This window comes from Colias philodice, chromosome 27 (genome assembly GCF_061535455.1).
Source record: "Colias philodice isolate Cphi_HAF_F1 chromosome 27, ilColPhil1 Martin Lab GWU primary, whole genome shotgun sequence".
Taxonomy (NCBI): Eukaryota; Metazoa; Arthropoda; class Insecta; order Lepidoptera; family Pieridae; genus Colias; species Colias philodice.
The window spans coordinates 272,273-299,642 of record NC_143112.1 but is presented as its reverse complement, the minus strand read 5'-3'; the positions used below and the strand labels follow the sequence as shown (position 1 = coordinate 299,642).

Genomic DNA, 27,370 nt, shown 5'->3' with positions numbered 1-27,370 from the left:
CCTTTTACAATACAAGGGCGAATTATATTGCAAGATACGTGGCGATTAAATATCGGATGGGATGATAATATTCCCGACGATATTTATCATCGATGGAAACAATGGCTTCATCTACTTAAGGTAATTAAAAACATACGTATACCTAGGTGCTACAAGCGAGTCGTACGAGCTACGTGCGACAAGGACAGGGCGCCTACGAGTGCAAGCGAAATGCAAGACACCTCGTCATCGGCCGCGGTGACGTCACAATTCCCTTCACTTCCAACACGTAGCGTATCGCGTGCGTCTACGCAATGTTCTACGGATTGCTACGACGACGTAGCGCATACTGCATACGCTACGGGCTATAACAACATACAGTTGCATGTGTTTTGTGATACTAGCTGGAAGGCGATGTGTACGGTAGGTTATTGGCGATGGGAATATAATGATTCAATTCATGTAGCATTTATCGCAAGTAAGTGTATAGTTATGCCTGTAAAGCCCTTAACAATACCCAGGGCCGAACTGCAAGCGGCATTGCTAGGTGTACGGCTAGCAAACACTATTTTAAAAGAGCATAGAATGAAACCCGTGCGCAGGTATTTTTGGTGCGACTCGACCACGGTGCTTCACTGGATTCACAATAACACACGTTCTTACAAAACTTTTGAAGCGAATCGCTTGGGCGAGATCAACGATTTATCGAAGGTTGGTCAATGGTCGTTTATATCTCCCGGTAGCCCCCATTGGGGTGGGGCATGGCAGCCCCTCAGGCTGATACGAAATGTTAAGACAGCCTTAAATGTTGTCTTGCGCGAAGGAGCACAGGGACGTGGCGCAGATGTGCGTCGCGCGTCGCTCCCGTTCCCATGTTGGAGTGCTGAGTCAGCACTGGGGTGGGGAGTGTTGGCGACGCGCCATTCAAAAAAGATTAATTTTTTTAAATAATTATTACATTATACTTTAGGTAAATATTGTCTATGATTATGATTGTTTTAATCTGTGCTAATTAAATATTATCTGTAAAAGGCTGCGGCGAGCCACTGCTGTGCCAGTGACTCGTCCAGTTCTTCGGCCTCCTCTCTCCTGAGCGCACGTATGTAACTAAAGTCTTCTATCTGTACTTTATATAGCCAAATCTGCATTAAAGCCTCCATTTTATTTATCGACGCGACTGGCCTTTTATTTTCTACTTCACCATCAACAATATCAAACAATAGTACGAATGTATGTAGAATTGAAATAATTTCAAACAGCTACGTCCTAAATGATACGGCACGGATTGTTATTGTTCTTCTAATCGGAACTATTTAATGTAGGCGTAGACGCGTCTGGAGAATTTATTGATTTTACTTTAAAATTCATACTAGCCTTTCAACGTGACTCCACTTGGGCTGTATGTAAAAGTCGTTACAGACTTCAAATATCTGTACTTCCTTTTTCCTAGTTAGTTGTCGTAGTTCGGCTAGTTATTGTATCCTACCTATCAATATATGTCTGGGTGAGTAGTTTTTGGTGTATGTTGAAAATGTTTCGCAATCAGTTGTATTACATAACGCAGTTTCGGTTACATTTGCGAAACAAACTATACCGTCGTAATCATTTATAACTTCTATTTCAGCCTTACTATTTGTCCATATTGTAAAAAATAGTCTGATGAGTCGATACAGCGCCTGTTTTAAATCCGTTCTATACACAATGATAATACTGGTTAGCCTGCAGTACATACCTACATCATTACATGCCTACCTCTGCATATTATTTCTACACCACTAAAATGCGTATAACATTGTACGACAAAAAAGTTACATTCTCGATGTTACATTTTATTATCATTACCGATTAATCAGCCAGGAGCGGTGTGGTGTCGATGTCTTGGCACTCGGCCATACAGAGCGGAGGCGATGGCTTCGCTCGTGATCGCTTTTATGTCAGTTTTATGTGTGTGTCTTCTTTTATAGTGTCGTTTTTGTTATTCCGTGCCGCTACTCGTGTTGGTTTTGGACATTGCGTGGTATTTTTTCGAGGAAAATTGTGATAGCAATGGGCAGTTGTAGATGTTATGTTTGTAATTATATGGAGTAGGTACGGTTTGGGTTGATTTCTTTGCTTGCGTTAATTAGGGACATTACACACTGAAATGTAAATGTAAAAGGTTAGTTTTGTTAAATCTTGGATCTAGATCATAAATTATGCTAAAGTAATATTATAGTGCGAATCAAATTTGAATCAAATTCCAGGAACAAATATAAACAAACACTCTCGCTTTCATATTGATGTGGATAAATAAACGAATATGATTGCTATAATATCTTCTCTAAACATGGGGTGTAGTGAAATAAAAAGTTTAAATGAAACAGGTGTAAAAACATGTGGCAGATTAGGCGGAAGGGTGATAATGTAACGGGTGTAAGGTGTATTTATACTTATATACCTAAAGTATATAGTGTGTAAATTTGACCTAGTTATTGTGATGATTGAGCAGATTAATTGTATTCAAAGCTATAGAAATGTAATTTGATTATAATGTTTGGGTTGTGGAATTTTAAAACTTTGCAAAGGGCTAATTTGCCGTTAAGTTTGCCATATTTAATTATGAATTTAATTGATGTACAAATTCAAATATATGTTTTAATTTTTTTTCGAATTTGAATTTGATATACAAACATAGGAATCTCGCAATAGTTGATACATTGAACTGCATTTTTCATAGATATTACTAGTCTAACCGGAAATAAAATATTTGTTTGGTACAGTTTTTTGATCGTAATGTTTTTAGTGACCTCTTTAGTTAACTTCTTCTTCGTTCTTCTGCACTATCATTAAATTCAATTCCCTTTGCATTTAAGACTGTCTTTAATAATTCGTAAATAGTTAATTTAAATACAAATGAAATGTTTCGCTATTATCTACGAATGGATTTTGATTCTCAAGTGTCTGGAAGGCCGTGCCGCCATGTGGTTTGGTTTCAACTTTGATGTTAGCTCGAGCGTTTCAAACGAATGTTTCTTGTTTTATTTTTGGCTGAGTTTTGGTTTCTTGACAGTTTTTTTCTTCCTGTTCTGTGAATGGAGGTGTAAAATTGTTTGACTCTGGGTTGTTGTAGTTGTTAGAAGTATATTGGTAGAATTTGAATTATATTTGCAACTAGCTACCCCAACAGATGTTGTTCTACCCTATTGCCTTATTTTCGTGTTTTCTCTCTATAAGAATCTTTTGCTTTAACAAAAACGTTGAAAACAATTAGCCGAAATGCTCGAGCCGTTCTCCAGTTTTCTGCTTTGCAGCACATTTGGCGATTTATTTTTATTAAATAGATAGTTTTATAGTAATCTAATACAGCCTATATCTTTCTACAAATAATAATGGATCATATGTGTGTATGTGATCATATTTAGTTGGTGTATTGTTATAACTGATATTACAAAAATACACCAAAACTGTTCTATTTATAATAGGTATTAACAGGGTTGAAAATTTCCTTTACTTAGTAAATACGATACCAGTTTCGCAATGATTCACTATTCAATGAACCATATAAACACACAACGATGCGAATTATGCAACATTCATCCGGCGAGATTAACATTATACATGTATCGATATAATTTGTGTTTAATTGCACTTGACTATGATGTCATTTAGCCTATTTGAGTGTTAGTTAATGTGTTATTGCGTTTATTATGATAACTGTAACTTTATTAAGGTATATAAGTTAATACCTCTGGTTTGAAGCAAAATACTTTGAGAAATTGCAATGAAAAGTCGAAAGAAATATTCGTAAGTCTTTGGAAACAAGAAAAACACTATACTATAAAATATTTATTTCTATGACGTGTCTTTATAAATTCAAGGAATTTGCTTTAACAACTTGCTCTAAATCTAACCTACATGTTACAATGTTTAAAAAGCGTGCTGAAAACACGCAATATCCAGTGGAATCTCATAAAACAAGATGTAAACAACACAGAATTGAATCCATACTGTGCTCGACCAACAATAGGACGGCTTAGTATCGATCGGCGGCACGGGAACGTGACAATATGCGCGCGCGCAGACGAACGGTGCGCGCCTGATGGGGACCCGCTTATAAGGGACTGTTCTGGAAATACTTGAAGTATTGTACTTACTGTGCTAGCTATATTATGCTATTACTAGCTTTAAATACAATACCTTTAGATACAATGATTGTAAGGTGAATATGATGGTTGTTTAACGAATCATATAAGCATACGAAATCAACTGAAGAGAAGTCGAATTTCACATTGAAAACAGACAAAATATTTTGTAAGGCACAGCGAAACTGAAACCACTAGATATTTTATATTTATATTCATTTCAATTACTTATTTCATCCGGATGAGGGATTAAACATAAGCAACATCATTGTTTTCATAAACTTTTCCACGCCCGAATTAAAAAATGACATCATTATTTAATGCGTAATTAATAACTTTGCACATTTAAATTATATTATGTTTTTCAACGCCATTAATAACACATTTAAAATAACATAAAACATAACAACTGTTTACAAATAGTGTTTCAATGCGCGACGCAGGTACGTTGGCGCACTTCCAAACATGATATCACGGTAATACAAACGTTTGATACGTGCTAGGGATGTGAAATATGGTTATCGATAAACCATGTATTTTAATTTATCGTATTTAATATTAATAGAAAGATTTAAAGAACAGTCACTTGTTTGGGGAAACGCTTCGTTGGTTTTAATGACAATGTTTCAATTCAATTTCATTTGAAGAATGTGAAGAGGAAGCCTTTGAGTTGAGATTAAATTGTTATTTGTTTCGTTAAAATACTATATTTAACTTCATAATCAGGAAGTAACATGAGTTATGTTTAAATTAAAACAAACAGGAATTTCGCGGGAGAAATTATGAGATGTAGGCGCCCTTTCAGTGTTAATAAATTGATAAGATCGATTTAAGAGAGATCAAACTGTAAAATGTTTGTTTGTAAACGAGTTTTATATGAGATGCTATGTTTTCATTGGATTTATCGTGTACACATTTCGATATTTACTAGCTGACTCACGTAGCGTAATCTGCTTTCATAGGGAGTAATTTTTTCCTATTTTCATAAATGCTCGGAATCTATATTGGTCGTAGCCTTGCATGATTTACATTGCCTTATTTGATTAATAAAACGAAATTTGTTCAAACTGATAGTTTCTTCAGACAACTCTAGTACTTCTATTACTTATACTATTCTTTTAGATTTTATTATAGACAAATATGGTGACCATAGCCCATCACTAGTAATATATAGGAAGTGTACTGTGTGAATGGATGCGCTATTTTAACACAAATCTGGGATGTGTTACTTTTGTAATGCGGTAAAAATACAATTTGTTGTTGTTGTAGGTTGTAGGTACGGATGTGGAGGAATGTGGAGTGAAAACATTAAATTGGGATGTGTCTCTTTTCGACGTAAAACAATTGAATTAAATTTTGATATTTTTCCGCGTGAACAATACATATCCGCGTTAGAAAATAATAAATAGTAGGTACAAGCCAACAAGTTTATATTTTAAATTGTGATTCGCCATATTTCCGCCGTGGTACATATTATATTAAATGTATAGCTTACCGCACTTAGGTACCACGTCCCTACCTACATATCCAAAGGTGAAAGAATTTTTAAATGATTCCAGTAGTTCCTGAGATTAGCGCGTTCAAACAGAATAACAAACTTTAGCTTTATATTAATGATGAAGAGAAGATGTACAACTTATGTTTTATATGTTGTAGATGTTAATAGCAATTAGCAAACTAAATATATAATATATCAATCAATAAATGAGTCACATATGGTTTTAATTCAGCAAATGTCGCAAGATAAGCGGAAGTGTATGTGATACGAGCAAGACTGGTTAGCATTTGAGATTGATACGGTTCAACTTGGCTTGTAGGCTGTAGCTGATAACACGCTGGTGATAAATATATTGCTTACATTGTAAGTTTTAATTATAATAGCGGTATTTCATATGTTAAATGATCTCTGATATTTAAAGTGTGACTATGGTTCATGAGATATACAGCCTAGTTACAGACGGACGGACAGATAGACAGAAAGACAACGGTTATCAGTAATTTTAACCTTATGTTACGGAACCCTAAAAAATGAAGGTAACGTTCATTATTTGCATATTTGTTTGCAAAACATGAAAAACCTTAACAAGATTTGGGCGCATGGTTATATGGAGAAATCCATAGAAAAATATAAAGGGCTTATTGGCTATTGCACAACTTTTCTCGTAACAGAAAGATATTTTAACTGTATACGCATTTATTAACTCGTTTCTGAAAATAACCACATCTTTCGGAAACAATACACAAGAAATATAATTAAACGACCGTATGTATGTTTATATTTGGCACAATAATTACACATAACGGCTCGACCATTAACGAGTTGCAATTGCGCGAATGTTTCGGATTTTATTCATATGAATGCTATTAATTATATTTGTATATTGTACGTATATACAGGGTGTACCAAAAAGTAGTGATGAACGGAAGCTGAGAGGTAGAAGACCTAGAGGGCTATCCGAATCACCCCCATGTATGTTATGCGATTTTTCGTATTTTCGGAGTTATGACGATTTTTTCAATTTTTCACCTATCGCCGAGTACGATGATATTTTCACTCATGCTGACGTCAATGATTGCGGAAGATGCTTGATTTTTTTTGTGTGCTAAGCTGAAAGATAGGCCAATTCAGTATGGTAACATTTACTATCGTTAGATCTTTGAATGGAATAAAAAAAGAATTAAATGGCAAGAAAGATAAAATTACCCAGTATGTTCACCACTTCAAGGGCCCGTAAAAAAATAAAATCACATAAAAAAAGTTTTCCGTTTGACTTTTAAAAACTTGCTCTATCTATCAGATAGCTACCCTGAAAATTTCATTTTATTATTCAGAAGGCTTCAATGGAAAAATTTAAATCTAAATGTGGTAAGTGCAAAAATTGAATTAACATGATGATCATTAAAACCAATAAATAGGTGTTTAATTACCAGAAATTTTTAAAATAACCCCGCTGTTGCTCAATGCAAGTGCGACATCACCGTAAAAAGTTGTCTTTTAAATGTCTGAATGCCCTTTTATCATTTTTAATGGTTTCTTCTACTACTATGAATTTCCGGGTTATTTCGTCTAAATTGTGGCCTTTGCCGTCTGTCTGTTGTCAGGTGGTTCTCGTTTACCTTCATATAGTAAATAAAGAAAAGTATATATCATAAGGCAGATGTTTTAAGTTCCTGTAACGATTGTTGTTTAAATTATTGCGTGTATATTTTTAATGAGTGAGCTTAAATTTTTAGTTTATATTGTTATCTATAGCTGTCAGCGTTGTATTCTCCTATGATTTATACGTTTTTGCTTTGTTTTTATTTTATCTAACGCTATTCTTATTTTAACTAAAGAGATCTCTATATATTTAAGCATCTTATATCAAAACATAGGTACATATTTAAATATTAAGATGGAGCCTTTATGTACATAGGTACATAAAGGCTTCTTCAAACATTCAGCTAATTATTTTTCCAGTAGTACTTACGTTTATAGTCTACTGAATAGGTACATGATACCATTACCGACACTTTAAAACATTAGCGGACAATTTTGCGCCCGTATTGGGCAAATTATCGCGTCCTGCGCCCGCGCATTGCGTAACTGCTTTATGGCACGGACTTCCGATGGGAAGCTTCCGCCACTGGATGGCACTACTCATACATGTATTGCAATGTTAATTTTGGTGTTACATATATTCATTATTGTATGAAAGTAATATGGAAAACTTATCGCATATTATACTTTTAAGGATATGGGTAAATTGACCTAAATCGAGGCGGGATTCGAACCCGCTAAAGGACAGTTTTGTCGCTTAATAACTTTTTTAAAATATGAATTGAAATATATACAATAGCTTGTATCGGTACATTGGTTACTAGTCTACAAGCAATATTAACTAAAAATACTATGGTTTATTTATAAATTACCAAATAGCCCGGATAAAATGTATTGTTGAAACGTTAACCTAGTGAAAAATTGCGTGGTTTATCGTGCGCGTGCGCACAAACATACACAATGGTGTTCAAATAGGATAAATATATACTTATATCGCTCACTATATTTAGATAATGGGACACGTGTTGTGCTTACCAGTTCATATATTTGTGTATCATATGTTTTTAAGCTCCCCTGTGCGTTTGGTTTTGCCGAATTAACACAAGTTACAAGTATGAGCAAAGTTTTTTAAAATAATGATACGTTTTGGCGAGATATAGATGTTTTAGTGGTCGGGTTTAAAAATCTATTAATTGCGCTTTTAATTGTTATCTCGTAATGATATATAGGTATAATAATTCAATGTTAGTAATATAAATAGATTAAGAGACTTAAAAGATTAATGTTTGTTTAGGTGTAAATATTTTTTTCGTTTTTATCATTGATTATTATCTACTAAATAGTTTACTAAGTTTTATGACCTATCGTAATTCGTAATCTTGAAGGCAATGGTAATGGTAATGGTAATGGACATCAATTTGACATCCAAAATAAAGCAAATGAATTTATTGTACGTGCATGACTTTTCAGGTAAATAAAAGTAGTAGTGATGTGATACAAAAGTGATTTTAAAACAATGGATGAAGTTTCTAAATATCAGTGCATTTTTGGAATATACAGTGAGAAAAAACGGTGATATTTTCATGAAAATCTACACGTTAACTTTGGTGTTTTTGTTTGGTGATTGTCAAATGTCAAATAAGTTGACTTTACCGTTTATATGGTCGGTATGATGTGGTTCAAGAGGGACCCTAAGGTCCCCGAAAAAGTGGAAAATGGTCTTAATAAATTGCGCAAGAAGAAAAATGTCTTACAGCCGACTCGCGAGTCGAGTGAGAGAGAGACCTCGACGGAGAGTGACAAAGAGAGAAGACGATATTCAGACATTTTGGATATCAAAGTGTCTATGGGTATGTTGCTAGGTTTGAGTTGGAGTCGTTTTTATACAGATTTTTGATATGACTTAATTTTTTTTAACAATATTGAAAATTCTACTTAAATCCTCTAAAATCAACTTTATTATTATTTTCTATTGCTGTAACTTTGGTTTACGCTAAAGATACAAATTCTTTAAAGAGGCGTTACTTTTTTTCATATGTTGCGTAATTGTTTTCTTAATTTTATCTAACTAAAATAGAAATGACTCCAACTCGATTAAGGGCCGATTTTTCAATGCTTGGATAAAACTTATCCGTCCAATAAAGTATTACACGATAATATTAAAATGTCACGTAAACTGTCAAATACGGGCAATTAGAATAAGTTTTTAAAATGGTAGTTTTATACATTATTCGACGAATAAGTTTTAACCAAGGATTGAAAAATCAGCCCTAAAACAAATGAGATTGACGAGCGTTTCTATGCCAGTTGTAATAACAGATAAAATTATATACTCAAGAGTTTTTTTTACGTATTTTGTTAATAAAATAATATGTATAACTAAAATAACTCAAATTGATAAGACATAAAATATCAAGTGCATTTTATAAATACATTTCGTTGAGTTTTAAATTTTGTCGAACTCTATTTATAGATCATGTGATATATAACAATTTTGTCGGTACGTTCCACTTTGCTGCAATAATGTCAATTTAATCGTGTCAATGTCAGAAGGTCAGTAGGTTTGAATCTGTCGGATGTTATACATTAATGCACAATTGCATGTTTATTTTAGGAACAATTTGTTTATTATTGATTCAAATGCGATATTTTTTTACAATAATGTCAGTGATAGATTCGACAAATATATTCTTTGGTAATAACGCAAGATGTGATAAAAAGGGGGTAAATAAATTTTTATAGAAAATTTCAAGTCTTACCTAATCATACAATTTTTTACAAAATTGCAACCGTATGTATTTATAAAACTGTAACAAAAAATGGTTTGCAAATATTATTATATAGATAAATAGACGTGCCCACTTAAAGTCTACTTCGCGTCTGCAAAAAGCTTGAGGTGGTTGACTTTTGTGACGTCATCAAGAAGCGCAGAGAGGATATGTTTTTGTTCGTCGTGTATTGTTTAAATTGACTTGATTTAAACAATACACTTGATAGTAGTAGGAAGTTGAAGAAGAAGATTGATTGATAGTAGTAGGAAGTTGAAGAAGAAGTAATTTGTTTAAATATCACATATAGTATTTAAATTTATAAAAATGTTTTCTATAAAAAATATATTCGATTATCATTCGTTTATTACAAGAACTGATAAAAAAATGATGTTATGAAAAAGTCGATGTGTTTGTTACGCATTGATAATAATAATTATTATCTACCCATATTTATAATTTTTTCTTAATTTTTAAACTCATTTGTCAAATTTTACGAAGTCCTTCAGATTAATTAACAATACACAGTATCGATTTTATTTTAATTAATTTTTGATAACTTATTTCGTAATATAAAAATCGGTCACTTGGTCAATACGACTTAGCGTTAACAATGGCTAATCTCTGTTTACAAACTATCCCGCCGGCTTATCACTGGTTATCAGTATAGAACAATAGATAAGAGTTGTGTAAGGTAGTAATATTGTCTTACATGGATTAAGAGATAGCATGTATTTGTTAATAAGGGTGGGTTTATCTTGGTGCGTTTATTTTCTTAATCGAGGCTTAAAACGGGGATATAACTAAGTATAATTGAGTGGCGAGTTGTAGTTGTAATTTTAAAGCGTTAGAAACGAAATTAAAGTAATTTATAATTTGAATAAGTAATTATTTGTAGTTAAATATTTGTACTCATCGAATGAATATAGTAATTTTCTCAAAACGAAATATCAATCATTTTGGAATATTTATAAAATTAGTGGGTAAGTCCTTTAGTTTTGAAATAATGTAATAATTAGCTATACCTAATTATATTGGATCATAGTCTTAAATACATATTACATTTATATTTATCAGATAAACTATCATTTTTATAGACGATAAATTTGAGGCTTTGCGTGTTACGATTAACCTAATTCGATGACCCTCCTGTTGCATGGAAATTTGGGTTAATTATAGTTTATTTATTTTGCTGCTACATTTAGGTGTGTTCCTGTTAAATATTAATACAAGCATAATGAATAGGAGGAGGAGGAATGTTGGATGAGTAATTACAATTTTGTTTCGATTAAAACTACCAAAAACTATGTCTGGTGATATTTTGTAGAACATTTTATTGTTAATTTAAAAATATTTCCTAATTGGTAGATTCGTAAAGTCAGTATTAAAAAAATCTTGAATAACATAACTTTTAATTTTTATTGATTTATATTTAAACATTTGGCAAACAAATATCATTACAAACAATTATTAACATTCCGATATTTATATCACTTGCGCAATCGTACTTAATAATTATTTCGATTGCACTAACAGGACATAAACAAATTAATTGTATAACGTCTACGAACAGACTTACAAACCGATATGTAATTGTAATTCGTAACAGACCCATTTAGCAACTCATTAATATTGAATTCACCACAACCAAAGTTAGAGGAGAAAGCAAAGCGCTTTCTAGTTACAGATGTAATAAGTACATCGTTTACAAGACTCGCCTTTTTTGTCACCCATCTTGCATAGAAAGCCAAACGGATTGTATGTTAATTGACAATTTGCAAATATTCTAAAATGTAATTGACAGTTCTCGTGTTACGAAAAAGTATTTTGCAATTAGAACGATGTTATTCCACTTGTAAACTCACGTCATGCATACGAAGGTTTTTCGCAGAATCGAAGACAAGTATTAAACATCAAGTAGGTATCTCGCTTCGCTTTTGAACCGTAGGGTTTCTCGTTGAGTCAACTGCGCAGCTCATAATTATTGTGTATTCACAATCGCACGTATGTCATCTTCTCTTTATATTGAGGACGAATAATCCTTCATTATACTGTTTGTATTGTCTATCGCATAATCATTGTCATTATTCAACCATCCGTCATTTCATCTCATCATTAAAACAGTTTTTGCACTTTATATAACGCGATAATAACTCAATCGTTGACCTTCGTCGTTTTTATCAATTTGTTAATTTAAACTGCGCTGTTAGATATTATAAAACACGTTTAAAATATATCTGGTAAACATGGCATAGAAACGCTTACTTATAACTCAATGATAGGATATCTGGGTACTTATAAAAAACATTTTTCTTAGAACGGCGGGATGAAAGCGACGAGTCGCTATACGAATCTGCTGATTGTCAAAGTGACGTCATCTCAGCGAGCGATGACGCGCTGCCGAGGCTCAGTCAGGCTCACACCATAAGCAAGGAATCGCTTAAACTGGCGGTAACAGATGAAGAAGTCGAGACGAGGTCAAAGAAAGGACATAGGAAAACTATGTCGTTATCGAATCCCTTGGAAATCGTTAAAACTCTAGGCGATGAATGGTTCGATCATAAGAAAGAGGTAGACAAAAACTGTGATAGAAAAAAGTCTCGTGAAAGCCTATGGAGCGAAGAAGATTCTGTTCATGGTTCCAACATGAAACTAGACCTAAGAAAAAACAGCAAAAAAGATGATAAAAATGATGCTAAAGATGCAAAAAGGAAAAGCAGTAAAGGTTCATCTGTCGGCAGCTTTAACTTCCTAAGACGTAAAAAGACGCCTACGTCGATGAAACCTGTCGAAGCAGTGGTAGAAGTCGACGGTCCTGTTAATGCCGATGAAATTTTGAACCACACTAAACTATTTCTAGAAGAAGAGAAGCGAGTCGCGGCGCTGTCCGTATACGTACCTCCAGTTGAAACGGATTCAGATGAAGACATGCCCGCAAAGAAAGCAATAGGAGAACGGAGAAGGAGATTGAGCCGACAGGCGTCTAGAAGCAAAAGTAAGGTGCGAGGAAAGAGTCAGACGGTCAGAGTTAACACTTTAAGGAAGTCTCATAGCGGGACGTTGAAAAAAGCTAAGAAGAAGAGTGTTAAAGCGCCGTTGAACAGGAGCCGGCAAGCCAGCATAGCGGAGCCCAGTCCTATTGTGAAAAAGAAGAATTCAGACTCGTTTAAGCAAAACTCTTGGCTCTTCGCTTCAAGAGGTGAGTTTATACTTTGTTTAAATTATTATAATGTTGTTATTATTACCTGTTACAAGAACGAATTCCATAAAAGTATATTTTTTTAATTAGTTTAAACTTTCCATAATTCGTAAAACTTTATTCAGTTCACACGCAGCACCAAATATTTTTATAAGTACAAATAGGGCCTATAGGGCTTTATTCATTCCCTTCGTAATAGGTTGCGGTGTAGCCGCGTAATAGTAACAGGAAAACAGAATTACTTATGCTTTTACGATTTATAATAATTTATTCTCAGAATAGCGCGCTATTCTAGGTGCTAAATGCTAGATTAATGGCTCAAGCTGTTCAGTATTATTCAAGGCCTGGCTATTATTACTCTACGCTGCAACAATGCTGCTATTTCTAATCTAAACTCAGTGTAAAATCTATTTTATCAATCGTGATTCAAATAATTAATAGTATTAATCATTCTTAAAACAAATTAAATGCGTGTAAATTCAAGGCGAGACGTTATTTATAACTGTCAAATATTGACCATGTGGACCGGTATGGAGTGGAGGCTAGCCACGGGTGGTCGTTCATTGATATTGTACAATGTACATATAGCTTTTATGTGATTAACATATACTTTATCAAAGTTGTAAGGTCTGGTTATCCTAACTAATTTCGTGAAATAGACACTGTGTTAGTTTTTGTTCATGCTTATTGCATCATGCAATTAAAAAAAGCCCTGTACTGAACTAACTTGATTTATTTACGTGGGTATCCTTGTTTGTTTCTTCCTTCTCGATTGTCTGTAAATGATTAAGTTCTTAGTCCCATTGAATGCTAACTATTTGTTACTGCGGTACTTTCGTAAGCAATTGTAATGTGTGACCTCATGTTACCTGATTGCCTTGGTCAACACCATCCGCATTTGTAGCTAATGTAGCAAATATGTGATTTACTGTCGTAACTCGTAAGATTGGTTTCTAAATACATAGATGGGTTTACTTTGAATTAAACGTTAATTGCAATTTGATCGAGCTTTACTAACAACTATCGCTGTTGGTAATAGAGATTAAATTTTCCCCAAAAAAACTTAAGTTACCAATGACAATAATGTTTCTGATAAATCTGCTGTCGCATCTTTTTTAACGATGATATTCCGTTTCAAAGTTCTTAAAAATTAATTCGCTTGAAATAATTATAAGATAATAAATGTTTCGTTGATAATAAATGAGACAAAATAATCAATAAACACGTCGCGAGGTAAATTATATGGCTCATTATCAAGTGGTATTTAATGCAATTTAGGTATTTATGGGTATTTTCCGCAATCATCTCCGTCTTCCTTAATAAACTAAAATGACAACATCGCCGTTTTGTTAGTTTATTTAATTAAGCTATTACCAAGTTGTATGAAGTCATCGTTTCGGCTAATAAATTATATTGGTATTGTATGGCAAAATAGATGTATGCTTATTAATTATCACACTACAAATGGTTTATCGCTTCATTTTCTATTTATAACATTTTTATTTTAGTTTAAATCAAAGAAAAAGTGGTAGTGAACAAGATTGTGTTTGAAAATAAACATAATCTTGTCACATTTATTGATAGCGGGCTGTTTATTGTAATCACAAAAGATCGCGAAAGGATATCTTAAAATAATCACATACAATAGAGAAAGATTTTGATTTTTTCAGTGCCTTCAATAGCGTCATCTATCACATTATCTATCTTGATATATACACAATAAATCTAAATCAATTTACATTCCAAATAAGTTCTAGATATCTGTCCTCGATCCCATTCAGCTGTCGGGGAAGACGGATCATTGAGTCTGTCGGTCTCATTAAATGTAACATAACGGCACTCATTTTTATCTACGATAATGAGACGATCCGATGCATTATTAATTCATTAAAATTCTGCGCTATCGCTCTGTAGTTGTTTTTGACATGTGTGATATTGTCGAAATTGTCTTTTTTTGTTGTGGTTTGTTAGGTGTGGTTTAGGTTAGTGGAAATTGTAATTGATCAATGTTTTTATATCGATTTGGATGGCGTGGGACGATAAGTAGCAATTAAAAAGTCGATCAATCAATTTTAAGTGTTACAATTTCAATGTTTCGGATAGTTAGTTACTAAATAACAGCGATTTATCACTTCTTCAGAAGGAAAGAGACAGCTCTTTTCTTCAACATTCGTCCAAATGAACTTCCGTTCTTCCGTTATAAAATATGACGAATCAACAAACATACTTATTTCCAGTTATTAAACACCGGGATTAACCCATATACTTGTTGACGCATACAAACAACGTCTTATTCAATAATTTAATATGGCTATAATGGATGCATTAAAAAACAAACAAGGTATATTCTTCTATCGTTGTGAGGTCGCATAAAGCTGTCATTATGGGGCATCTATAAATTCATTGATCAGACAGTATGGCATGTGAGGGCAGGCGGAGTTCTGCATTCCGACGACGGTCAATGGGACGCAGGTATGGCCAAGTGTGTGTTGGCTGTACACACGTGACGTTGGATTGCGTTTGTTCGTGGAGGTGGCTTTTGTTTTTCTTCTTTGAGCGATGTTCTTTTGATGTCTGCTTGTGGGGTATTTAAATCAAGTGTCGTAATGCATTTCATTAATATATTACTAAGCAATGATCGTTGGTTTAGATAAATGTTTAAACCTGCATACATTTTGAAATATTTACAAATAAAGAACTGCAGGTACGCTCATTATTTTTTACCCAAGTTGTGGTTATTATTATTATAGAAACGAGTTTTGTTTTATTTATTTATCTCCTCTAATCATGTAAAACCTATTAATTTACAAAACTTTAAATTGCGAAGGATATGAATATTTGATCGTGGATATAGAATTTCAATTTAAATTTAAATTTCAAATTTCAATTTAAATTCTCTGAAACTTTGCTTGATTTTCACAAGTTCTATGACTTGCCCTTAGATGCCCTTATCTTACAACTTATCTTTTATCTAACAGAGCAAAGTCAATACTTCTGTCCAAGATATAATATCAGTGCAATACTATTTGTAATTATTGAACGTTTATTGTGAGCTTATAATCGTGCCCCTTATCAATGGCCATCCTGGTCACTGACCACATGGACAGTTTGAGGTCACGGCGCCTGACCTTGCCGCTCGATAATACCGTTTCAAATGACCTTTTTCCTCTTTCCTTGTCGTCCTCAATAGATTTGGGATGTTTGTAACATGAGACCCGTTGTACGAGTAATTTGTTTCGTGATTATGTTCAAATCAAGGACAAATTATGGAGGGTGACACAAGACACAATCTATTTTGGGACCAGTGCTATTAATAATGTATAGTTTTGCTATGACGTCGCTGTTGTATAAAATTTTTGAATGTATCATCCATTTATTATAGATGGATTCTAAAAATGTTAGTATGTTAGTTTTTCGAATGGTGAACAATAAATTACCTACAGTACATTAAAATCGCGTTGAACACATTCTTCTTCAGTAACACAATGCATATTTCAGTGAAGCCGAAATAACAAAGGGATCGTTAATTTCACGTTTATTACAGAGAAATTAATTTGAACCGCGCGTGACGCTCATAACAAAAATCGGACGAGTAATTTGGAGATGTTACAAATTACGGCGAACGTTTTATTGCACATCAGGGAACGCGTAAATCCACCCCCGCGGTAAAATTAGCTTCAGCCGGGAATCGAAGCGGCGACAATGCGATGATTCAGTACAAGAGTCGGCTATTTGTGTCGACTTCCCGTCGCGACGATATCGATCACAGAACGATGCGCGTGCGCTTCCGGCTGTATTGTCCCGTCTTGGTGATGTTTTGAAGGTGAACGCTCTCATTATGATCACAATAATTATAATATATGATTTGTTATTTAGTAGGACTTGGGGATGGTGTAATTTTTATATAGGTAAACTATTTTCTATGGGTATTAACCACACTACTGGTTATGTAGCGACTTACAAGTGTTCTTTTATTTCTGGAACAATAACAATTGTTTGTCGATGTCGCAAAAACCAAAATGCTTAGCAGAAATGAATAATGTCCACTCATCTTGACGTAACACAATAAATATAAAATTTCCACGCTTTTCAGTGTTTGAATTAAAACAAATTTCGTCCATAAATATATCCCATCAGTTGAGTCAGCTGGTTATTATGTTTTAAGAGCATTATCGTTACAATCTGAGTGTAAATTGGCGACTACACGATACGGTACGTATACGATACGATACAGCATCTGTTTCTTGGAAACGGGTGGCGCGCTGCTCGCCTTTTATTTATTGGAATTTGATTGTGCCCACTGTGGTAAATTTTCGTGCGAATTTTATAACGGTTATCACACTATTGTGGTGGTGTTTCGATTTGTTCATTTGTGAAATATTTATATTCGTAGTAAAAACATCGTGAACAGTTTAAATAATTACTTGATTAGTTTCCTGTATAGATATGATGCTACATAAAATGTGTTTAGTTATTTTTTCATAATTACAAGCTTACAAGGTCGTGATTCTTGAATAAGAAGCGACGTTGCTATCGATTTGTTTATAAGATCGTACTTATTGTAATAACAAAATTAAAATTAGCTATTGCTACACTGAAAATAATGTGTTGTAAAATATTTTATTTTTAAGAAATTACACAGGGATTAATATCCCTGTGTAATTTCTTAAAAATACTAATGTATTCTATAGTTTTGATTTAAAATACTGGTTCATCTCTGTAGAAACTGCTTTCCTAACCGGTAGTAAATTATTATTTTTCTGTGTTTTGACGATTCAAAAGTGCTTCTAATCGATGTCTAGTTGAATAGATAAATGTTTGAATTTAAATAATGTAGTGGAAATAAACCGCGTTTCAAATTCGTTAAAATTAATACAAACGTACTAGTTGTTTTACCATGTTCGTTAATCAGTTTGTACGCACCGCGTGTTAACGATGTTTTACAACATAGGACGCGATCCACAACTTGCAAGTTACTGACCTGTTATCTTACCATTTCGAGATGCAGCGCCTCCGTACATTGCCCCGCGCGCCGGTGGTCGCCGCGTCTGTCAATTGGTAACATTAGTGACCCCGAGCGCTGTTGTAGTTACGGGGGCTGTGTGGGGTGGGTGAATTTTGCTTGTGTGGTATGATTTGGTTACGGGGACGGTTAGTATGGGTGGATCTTACCCGGTCACATGGACTGGTTATAGTTCTTAATTGAAGACTTATCTGAAGTAGGGCACTTACGTCGACGTTAAAGTAGTAGAAACTACATATTTAGGTGATAAGTTTCGCCTTAATAGGATTAGTTTTGCGAAAAAGAGATAAGTACAGACATTCATCCATCTATCTTACCATATTTACAATTTTTTTAATATTTATCTTGTGGTATATTCTAATTAGAACAAATATATAGGATCAGGCGTTGAAAAGGTATTGAAATGTTATAACATTTTTAAGTTAACAAAACACGTATTCGTTTTGCATGTCTGCCACTGTGGGTATACGGAATGCAAGCATTCCGATGGTTGTTTTATTTGAACTACAATATTATAGGCTCCACCTGCTAGCGCCTGAAATATGTTGTTTATGAGCTTGTCTTCTTTGTTCATTTACTTGTAATAGTATCTTACTTTCTCGCTAATTTGTAGGATGTCAGTTTTTTCATATTAATACCTATTGTATGAACTCTTTTCTTCAGCCAATTCCTATGAATTCCTATCGCCTATATGATTATTAGATTAGATTGGGATCTTCCGAATCGATTGAGATGGAGTTTAAGTTAAACGTTGTATTTTAAACGGAACGTTTGGTTGTTTATTTAAAACATGTATTACCTATTAAAATTTGTGTAGATAGATACTATGTACTTGGTGCTGACGGGAAGCAATAATGTGTTCATTATGTTTAAAGAAAATACTGTGTCCCAAAAATACAAACACTTAACAATGTAAGTGTTTGTATACAATGCTAATATCCTGCGACCCGTTTTACATTATTATTGTTGGAGCAGGAAATCTGTGTGTTTATAAACAAATGCAGCTATTTTCAATGGAATACGCTGCATTGTGGTGTAACCTAAATACTTGTGACCTGAATTAGATATTGAACATGCATTGGTATCATTATGTTAATTGGTAGGATGTTCATGAATATTCTTACTAGCCCCTGAATTCACTCGCTTGGTACTTGGATATAAATATAAAAGTACTAAGTATAGTATAGTGCTGCTTCAGGCTGTTAATTTTTGTAGAAAATATCATTCAGATTTGTTTAGCAGTTTCTACGTGATGGATTAATACATCTTGGAAAATATTTATAAATCAATGCTCACAAAATTGCATAATTTACGTAGGATATTGTTGTTTTTTTGGCAATATGAATTAAAAGAGCTTTCTTAGAATTAAAGACAATTATAACAAATAAAGTTTTACCAGAAGAAATTTCTTTAATTTCGTTTCACTTTTAAGTTAATTTTATATTTGTACAACACCGGTCAAGGCAAGTCGTGCGTTACAAGCTGTATGCGACGGTTCGACGACCTTTGATTTTGCTGCAGACTTTTGGGTTTGGTGACTCATGCGAACTTTTGGAATATCCGCTAAAATTTGCAAGCTTTTAGGATGCTTTTAATTTGAGGAATGATTGCTTATCTTGATTTTATAAGTATGATTATTATATGTATACCTATTTTAAAGTGCGCAGTGTGTGAGCGAAGTCATTTGGGTAATAATACATTTTAATTAGGGCAATCTGGTTTAAACATAGACCGTAGTTAAAAATATATCTTATTTATATTACAATTCATAAAAGTTTGCCTGTTCTGATGATTTTTACTTCAAAATAAAAAAAACGCCTATATTTACTAACATAAATATGTTATGAATTGAAAACGTCTTTGTTTTGGGGAAAATCGGTATGAATGCTTTGACCGATTTAAAATTTGCTTTACAGCTTATTTAATCTAGATAAAGATATAATCCATACTAATATTATAAATGCGAAAGTAACTCTGTCTGTCTGTCTGTTACTCAATCACGCCTAAACTACTGAACCAATTTGCATGAAATTTGGTATGGAGATATTTTGATACCCGAGAAAGGACATAGGCTACCTTTTATTGCGAAATATGTACCACGGGCGAAGCCGGGGCGGACCTCTAGTATGCAATATGTGTCCAATTATTTTTGTCGAAAATTTTAGTTTATACATAAACAGATACCTACGTGATTCGAACTTCGAGCACTTCGAGTCAATGAATCGAACTATATTATATTCGATAGTTCGAACTAAATGATTCGATCAAATTTCTTATAAGAATAAACTCTTTATACTTATATTAACTTGTAGAATAATATTGTTCTGCACTAAACAAATGCGACGCTTGCGCAGATTCGCCGCACTTAGATCATCGCCAACAATACGAGCGTGTGACATAAGCGGTGCGCGAGCGCACTTGACAGCCGTGTTTGTAAATGTGTGTGTATGTTTGTCCAGTGTCCACTTGGTTCGTAGAAATGATGTGTTAAAAATAATTTCATACGGTTGCCGAAAATATGGTCTAAGATTCACAAAGAAAAAATACAGATGAATGTAGAATGGAAGTCTGCAGAAGTTCATTGGTTTGGTTAAAAGTTCGTAATGGGATGTGTTAATCTGTTTTCAGTTAAGGGGGCGCATAAAGCAAAATAACCAATCTTCTATTAGATGATACGTGTAATATGCAAGACCAAATCTAAAAAATAAAATATATATCAAACTAGATGATATGTTCAACGATTCTGTTTAATCAAAAACATAAAATATTAAAATTTACTCGATAAAAAAAAATCACCAAGTTAGCTCTAATTTTCACACTTTTACGTTTTCTACTTGACATGGTAATACTTATTATGATTTTTTTTTCATAAACAATTATATTAAAACATTTGCAAGATATTTGTCAGAGCATTTTGTGTAATTACTTTTAGTTTTGGTTTTATCTGCGATAAACCACTTTTATCGTGACAAAATCAAACGTTTATCTCGAGAAAAAAAGAGCGCCAAAAGTGGTTTATCGCAGATAAAACCAAAACTAAAAGTAATTACACAAAATGCTCTGACAAATATCTTGCAAATGTTTTAATATAATTGTTTATGAAAAAAAAATCATAATAAGTATTACCATGTCAAGTAGAAAACGTAAAAGTGTGAAAATTAGAGCTAACTTGGTGATTTTTTTTTATCGAGTAAATTTTAATATTTTATGTTTTTGATTAAACAGAATCGTTGAACATATCATCTAGTTTGATATATATTTTATTTTTTAGATTTGGTCTTGCATATTACACGTATCATCTAATAGAAGATTGGTTATTTTGCTTTATGCGCCCCCTTAATGATCGGTTTTTATTTGTTGTAGAATGATGATAAGTACAACCTATTCTGTATAAATGGTATAATTCAGTGCACTCAATTTTTAATTGGAAATTTGAATACTTAACAGGTCCTGTGAAAAGCTTGTTCCAACAAAATTAAACTTTAGATTTGATAGTTTCATCTATTAAATAATCTAGATGTATATATGAACGAACGAACGAACCGTTGTTGTAGGAAAATGTGCTATTGCATATGGCTCCTGTTATTGTTTATTATTTTGCTCGGAAAAATAATTAAAATGTATAATAATGAATCAAGACTGTCACTAAAGATTTTGCTTTTTGATATATTAACATTTTCTTACTTCTACGTAAGTAGGAAGCTTTGATAAATGCACGCAACCATGTTATTTTTACGTACATGGTATTCACCGTATTTAGCCCCTCACGTCATAGATAAAAGGTATTTACAATCCGGTATATATTGCCTATAATTACATATTTTTACCATCATGCTTTGTTCTATACATTCATACTATTTTTTTTAATATGTTATTTGAACTAATAACTTAGCACACTTTTTGAAACATATGCATTATTTTGTCATAATTTTTCTAGCAACATGTGAAACATTTAATAATTAGGAATTTAAATAACAATTTTAATTTAAAGCAAAATAGTTCTTGAAACTTTAGACATCTAGCGGCGAGTAGACAAACTAAAAAGTTTTTCCAGTGTATAATAGATGGCGCTTTTTACAATAAGCCTTGCACGAAGTTTAACTAATAGGTGGCGTGTGCCTTTATTTTCCAAATTAAATAATAAATACGATAAAAGGACAATGATTACTATTTTGATGTATTTTCTTGTGTTTCATTTAACGCGTGTTTTTTTGCATTTATAAATTAAAGCCTGTCAATCTACCTGTGACCACGATCGTTGTAAAGTGTTGGGATAAATAATGCACGTTTAAAATCCATTAATAATTTGTATTGTAATTGTTTTCCAGGAGAATCGCGAAGGGAGGGATCCACGGAAGAGCAGTCGGCACCCGATGTCGACAATGATGCGAATGAATGCAACGCTAAGGAAGTGACTGAGAAAGAAAACAAGTGAGTGTTGTTTTGTTTTCCTAATGTAATGCATGTTTGTTTTATAAGAAATGCTGTTAGTTTGTATACTTTTATTTTAATAACAAAATTTTTGTTGTATCAACTCGTGTGACATTTGTGGCTACAACAGGCTATGGCTGAAAAACAGCGGTGAAAGCACTGGCCTTTTAGTCATTGCTTCCACCATATGCTGAGTCCATAGCCTTTTCGTAGTAAACTGTTATTTTTCTTGTGTATTTTTTTTGTTTATGTGTTTGATTTTTACTGCGAATAAATTCTTATTCTATTCTATTCTTCTATTGTTCTGTTTGTATACTAGGAATCGTTAATTTAGTGAATTCAATTGATGAACATTTATATCTTGCTTACATAGCATAGATACAAATCATAGCGCCATCTTCGTTCAAACACAGATCACTACGTACATTTCAAAGTTTACTTCGTGTCGTCTCAGGCGATGACGAGATGGCGCTGATTTTAAAAAAGCTTTCGTAACTTCAATCAAGCCGCGCATTATATCTTCTTTTTAAAATATATATCCAAAAATAGTAACAAGTCTTCTTTCTAATATACTTTTTGTCACCTTTTTTGAATTTAATTGTACATATTACAGTACTTTTCATAAATACAAAATATACATAATAATTTAGTTAGTATTTAGTAGTTAAATGTAGGTACTGAAAATGAGTGTTTGCGACATCAATTAATAATTTAGTAATATCATAGCCATATAATATAACAAAACCAAATTTAATAATCATTTTAATACTCATCAGGTATTATAATAGTACCTAACGTGTAAAAATAATATAAGTATGTGAAAGAAAATAAATGAATATCTATAAAACATAAGATTTTGCTATCGAGCACCGTAATAAATTAAAGGCCACCGTCCACCAGCTGGCGCGGCGGCGGCGGTTCGAACGCGGCTTCGCGCGGCGTGTACCGCGCGGAGAGTTGCCGCGAGCGAGACGCGCCGAGGCGCGGCAAGCACCGCAACGCGTCCGATCCGAACCGCCTCACCGCGCACCCGAGCCAGTGAGTGACATGCTTTATTTTTTTGATGATGTTTACTATTTTCCAGATTGTAAGAAGATATGATATAAACTGCATTATAATGATGCTTATTATTTCCGTTGTTATTGTTGTTGTTTAGTTATACAGGTAAAAAACAACTAAGTAGGTACGTCATATAAGGAACGTCGTATATGTTTGTTTGTTACGTATGTATTTTTGTGTCAAGTTAAACAGGTAAAACGCACAAGAAGCATTTAATTTTGCGTCATAGTAACAGAACATCAGCATTGTAATTTGTATAGTGAAATAAGGTATGAAAGGAGGTAGTAGGGCTTTATGTCTGTGTGTGCGTGGTATGAGGTACATATTGAATAATAACAGAAAGAATTTATTGTGTTTTTGTACTAGAATTTCTTTAAAATTCATAAGTAACCCATATACCATGCCTAGTGTGCGACAACCCTTACCGAAGGTAGTAAATAAAATAAAATAAATCAAAATAAAATCATTCAGTTTTTAAATTAAAATAGATACCTTCTTCAACTCTTAATGCGTATACAGCACTGATATAGTTTTTCACATATACGGGAATAGGTGACATTAATCAAAGAGCCAGACATCAACCACTGCGCAGCTGGGAGTGTAAAATTAATTTCTCAGCGCAAACATTAACATACCGTCTGCGAGTATTTCTCTTATTTTAACTATCAGAATTTAACTTTGGCTAGACATAAGAAGGGCTTAACTTTATGACACACGAAATTAAACCTTATTATCGTAAAAGTTAGGTTGAGTTTTATATAAAACAGTTTTATCGAACTATTGCAACTATTTCATGGTACGTAAGTTTGTAAAATTAACTTTATCATAGTGGAATAAAGTCGATTTTTCTCTATTTTAATTAAACAATACAGAAACAAAACGTTTCACACGTCTGCGTGTAGATAAGCTCTAGTCTTTGAGTGCTTTTACAAAAATGTTTCATTGAGACGGGATTTATATTGTTTTTGTATGAAAATGCAACTAAAATAAAGTTATTTTATCAACCAAATAAAATTATACCTATGTAGTTTGTAATTCATATAACTATTTTTTTCTGCGTTGGAATTTTATATTCATGGACATTTAATTTTATATATTTATCACAAGGCGAAGCTTGTACCATGAGAACGAAGACAACAGCTGATGAACATTCATTAAATCTGATAAGCCCTTTTAGTTAAAATAATAAATTTGAACTAAATTTTTGTTGAAATAAATATTGTACACTATCTTAGTATATAGTATAAATCTCGTGTCACAATGTTTGTCCTCAATGGACTCCTAAACCACTTAACCGATTATAATAAAATTCGCACACCATGTGCAGTTCGATCCAACTTAAGAGATAGGATAGTTTAAACATGTAGGTACCACGGGCGAAGCCGGGGCGGACCATTAGTATACCTATATAAACAGACTTCTGTGCCTCGCGGTTTACCTGCATTGCTCCACTCCTATTGGTCTTAGCGTGATAATATTAAAGCTTATAGCCTTTCTCTATAAATGGACTATCTAACAGCGAATTTTTCAAATCGGACCAGTAGTTCATGAGATTAGCGCGTTCAAACAAACAAACTCTTCAGAGCTTTATAATATTAGTATAGATAGAATACGTTAAAAAAACCACGGTTAAATCTATAAGTACTATAATTTAGCAGTAATAGGAATCGAATTCAGAACCCCCGTCTTAATATTGTAACCACGGTACCGGTAGTTTTATTAGGAATGTGTAGGGAATGTAATTTGCTGATAAAATACCGTATACTAGGAATTAAGTGTTTGGCACTCGAAAGCTCGTAACTAGATGAACAGAATTAGATTGAATGCTCGTAAAATTGTTGTAGCTGCTAGCTACATGACGTTTCGCGTTATTCGCACAAATACGTGTAATATTTCAAATTAAAGATAATTTCAATGATGAGGGTATAATTTCTATATGTGATTTTAATTTTAATACATACATTAACCTGAATGCATGTGATATTTTTGATAGATACCTAGTAGAAAAATAAATATAGTTATTTCTATTAAGGGCCGATTTTTCAATGCTTGGATAAAACTTATCCGTGCAATAAAGTATTACACGATAATATTAAAATGTCACGTAAAATGTCAAATACGGGCAATTAGAATACGTTTTTAAAATGGTAGTTTTATACATTATTCGACGAATAAGTTTTAACCAAGGATTGAAAAATCAGCCCTAAAGTTTTAATAAATAAATGTAGTATAGATATATTAGTCTCCACATTTAAATTGGCAAGTATTAAATAAAATTTAATTGCTTTATATTATTTTCATCGTTTTACTATATTCAAAAGGTTTTGATAGAGATAACGAGGATTTAATTAAAAGTTAAGTTGAAATGTATTTTTTATCTATTTAATACTGGAGGCCATGCTCAGTTCCTCTCGCACTTGACCTTTTTATCCTGAAAATGATGGATGACTGAAATAATTGCAATTATGAATCTTAATTACTGTGCAATAAAGTACACTTTCCAAAGTGAAGGTGGGATAATAAATTCGCAGCGATCGATAAATCTTTGCCATTGCAATTTATGCTTTATGCAAATTGGTTAACGTTTATTTTACTGTATCTCGTTATTGTTAACATTTATTTGGTACTTGCGCATGGCCCAATTTAACTAGAGCTCTCAACGTATACAGTGGAGGGAGCTATAATGTATACAGTGGAGGGTCTTGCCGTTTTAGGATGAACTTATTCGCAAAATAATATTTTTTAATACAAATTTTGTAAGCTTTTAGTAATGTAGAGTAGATATCATTAGGCGCGTAGGTCTTGGTTTATATATTACTAGTGGTCCGCCCTGGCTTCGCCCGTGGTACATATTTCGCAATAAAAGGTAGCCTATGTCCTTTCTCGGGTGTCAAAATATCTCCATACCAAATTTCATGCAAATTGGTTCAGTAGTTTAGGCGTGATTGAGTAACAGACAGACAGACAGAGTTACTTTCGCATTTATAATATTAGTATGGATATAGATTTGAAGATGTATAGCTGTACCCCTTGCTAATAATTAATGACGATCAATATTCAAGTTTTAACTATGCATGCACGTCATGCAGCATTCGCAAAATCTTCACATATTTTGAAACTTGCATGTCCGTGCTATAACCAATATACAATGATCTCTCTATTTCAATAAATTACTATAAGATCGGGGTCAACATTATTTGGTCGGTTTATGTTTCAACTGAACTCTGTGCTAGTACAATTTATATGAATGGCGGATTCAACACAATTTGGTCGGGTTTTCAGGAATGCTACAAACGTGATAGGTTTCAGTTTTCAGTATTGCGTCGGACGCGGCGGTGAACGCACGTGTGACGTGTCGCGTGTTTGTTGAAATTTTGGTTTTTAATTTTGTTGTGTTGATTGCGTTTTTATAAAGTTAATCGTGGTTTGTAGGGACATGTGAAGGTATCGTGTTGTTAAATGTGACAGATAATATTGAGTAATGGTATTTAAAAATATGATTTTGGTATTTATTAATGAAGAAATTAAATTAAAAATCATTAAAATTTTGTTTATCAACTGATTGAAATGCTAATTATGTAAACGATTGAAAGAATTTATAATTACGGTCAAATCGTTATAAAATAATTGTAAATTTTGTTCAAAACCTATAAAATACACGGCTTTCTACCTTAATAAGTGTAGTGATGTACATGATGTATCGATAGAGCACATCACTAGTGTTACTCGACAAACAATAGCGCTCGCAGA

At 33.1% G+C, this 27,370-nt stretch overlaps 1 protein-coding gene across 1 annotated transcript in view; it reads left to right on the top strand.

The window, feature by feature from the left end:
* Positions 1-27,370, top strand: part of RhoGEF2 (Rho guanine nucleotide exchange factor 2) — a 191,327-nt gene that overhangs the window by 118,493 nt on the left and 45,464 nt on the right. The window contains exons 21-22 of the mRNA XM_089711831.1: positions 22,459-22,561; positions 23,462-23,599. Coding sequence (XP_089567957.1) covers positions 22,459-22,561; positions 23,462-23,599 — 241 coding nt within the window. The remainder of the gene's footprint in view (positions 1-22,458; positions 22,562-23,461; positions 23,600-27,370) is intronic.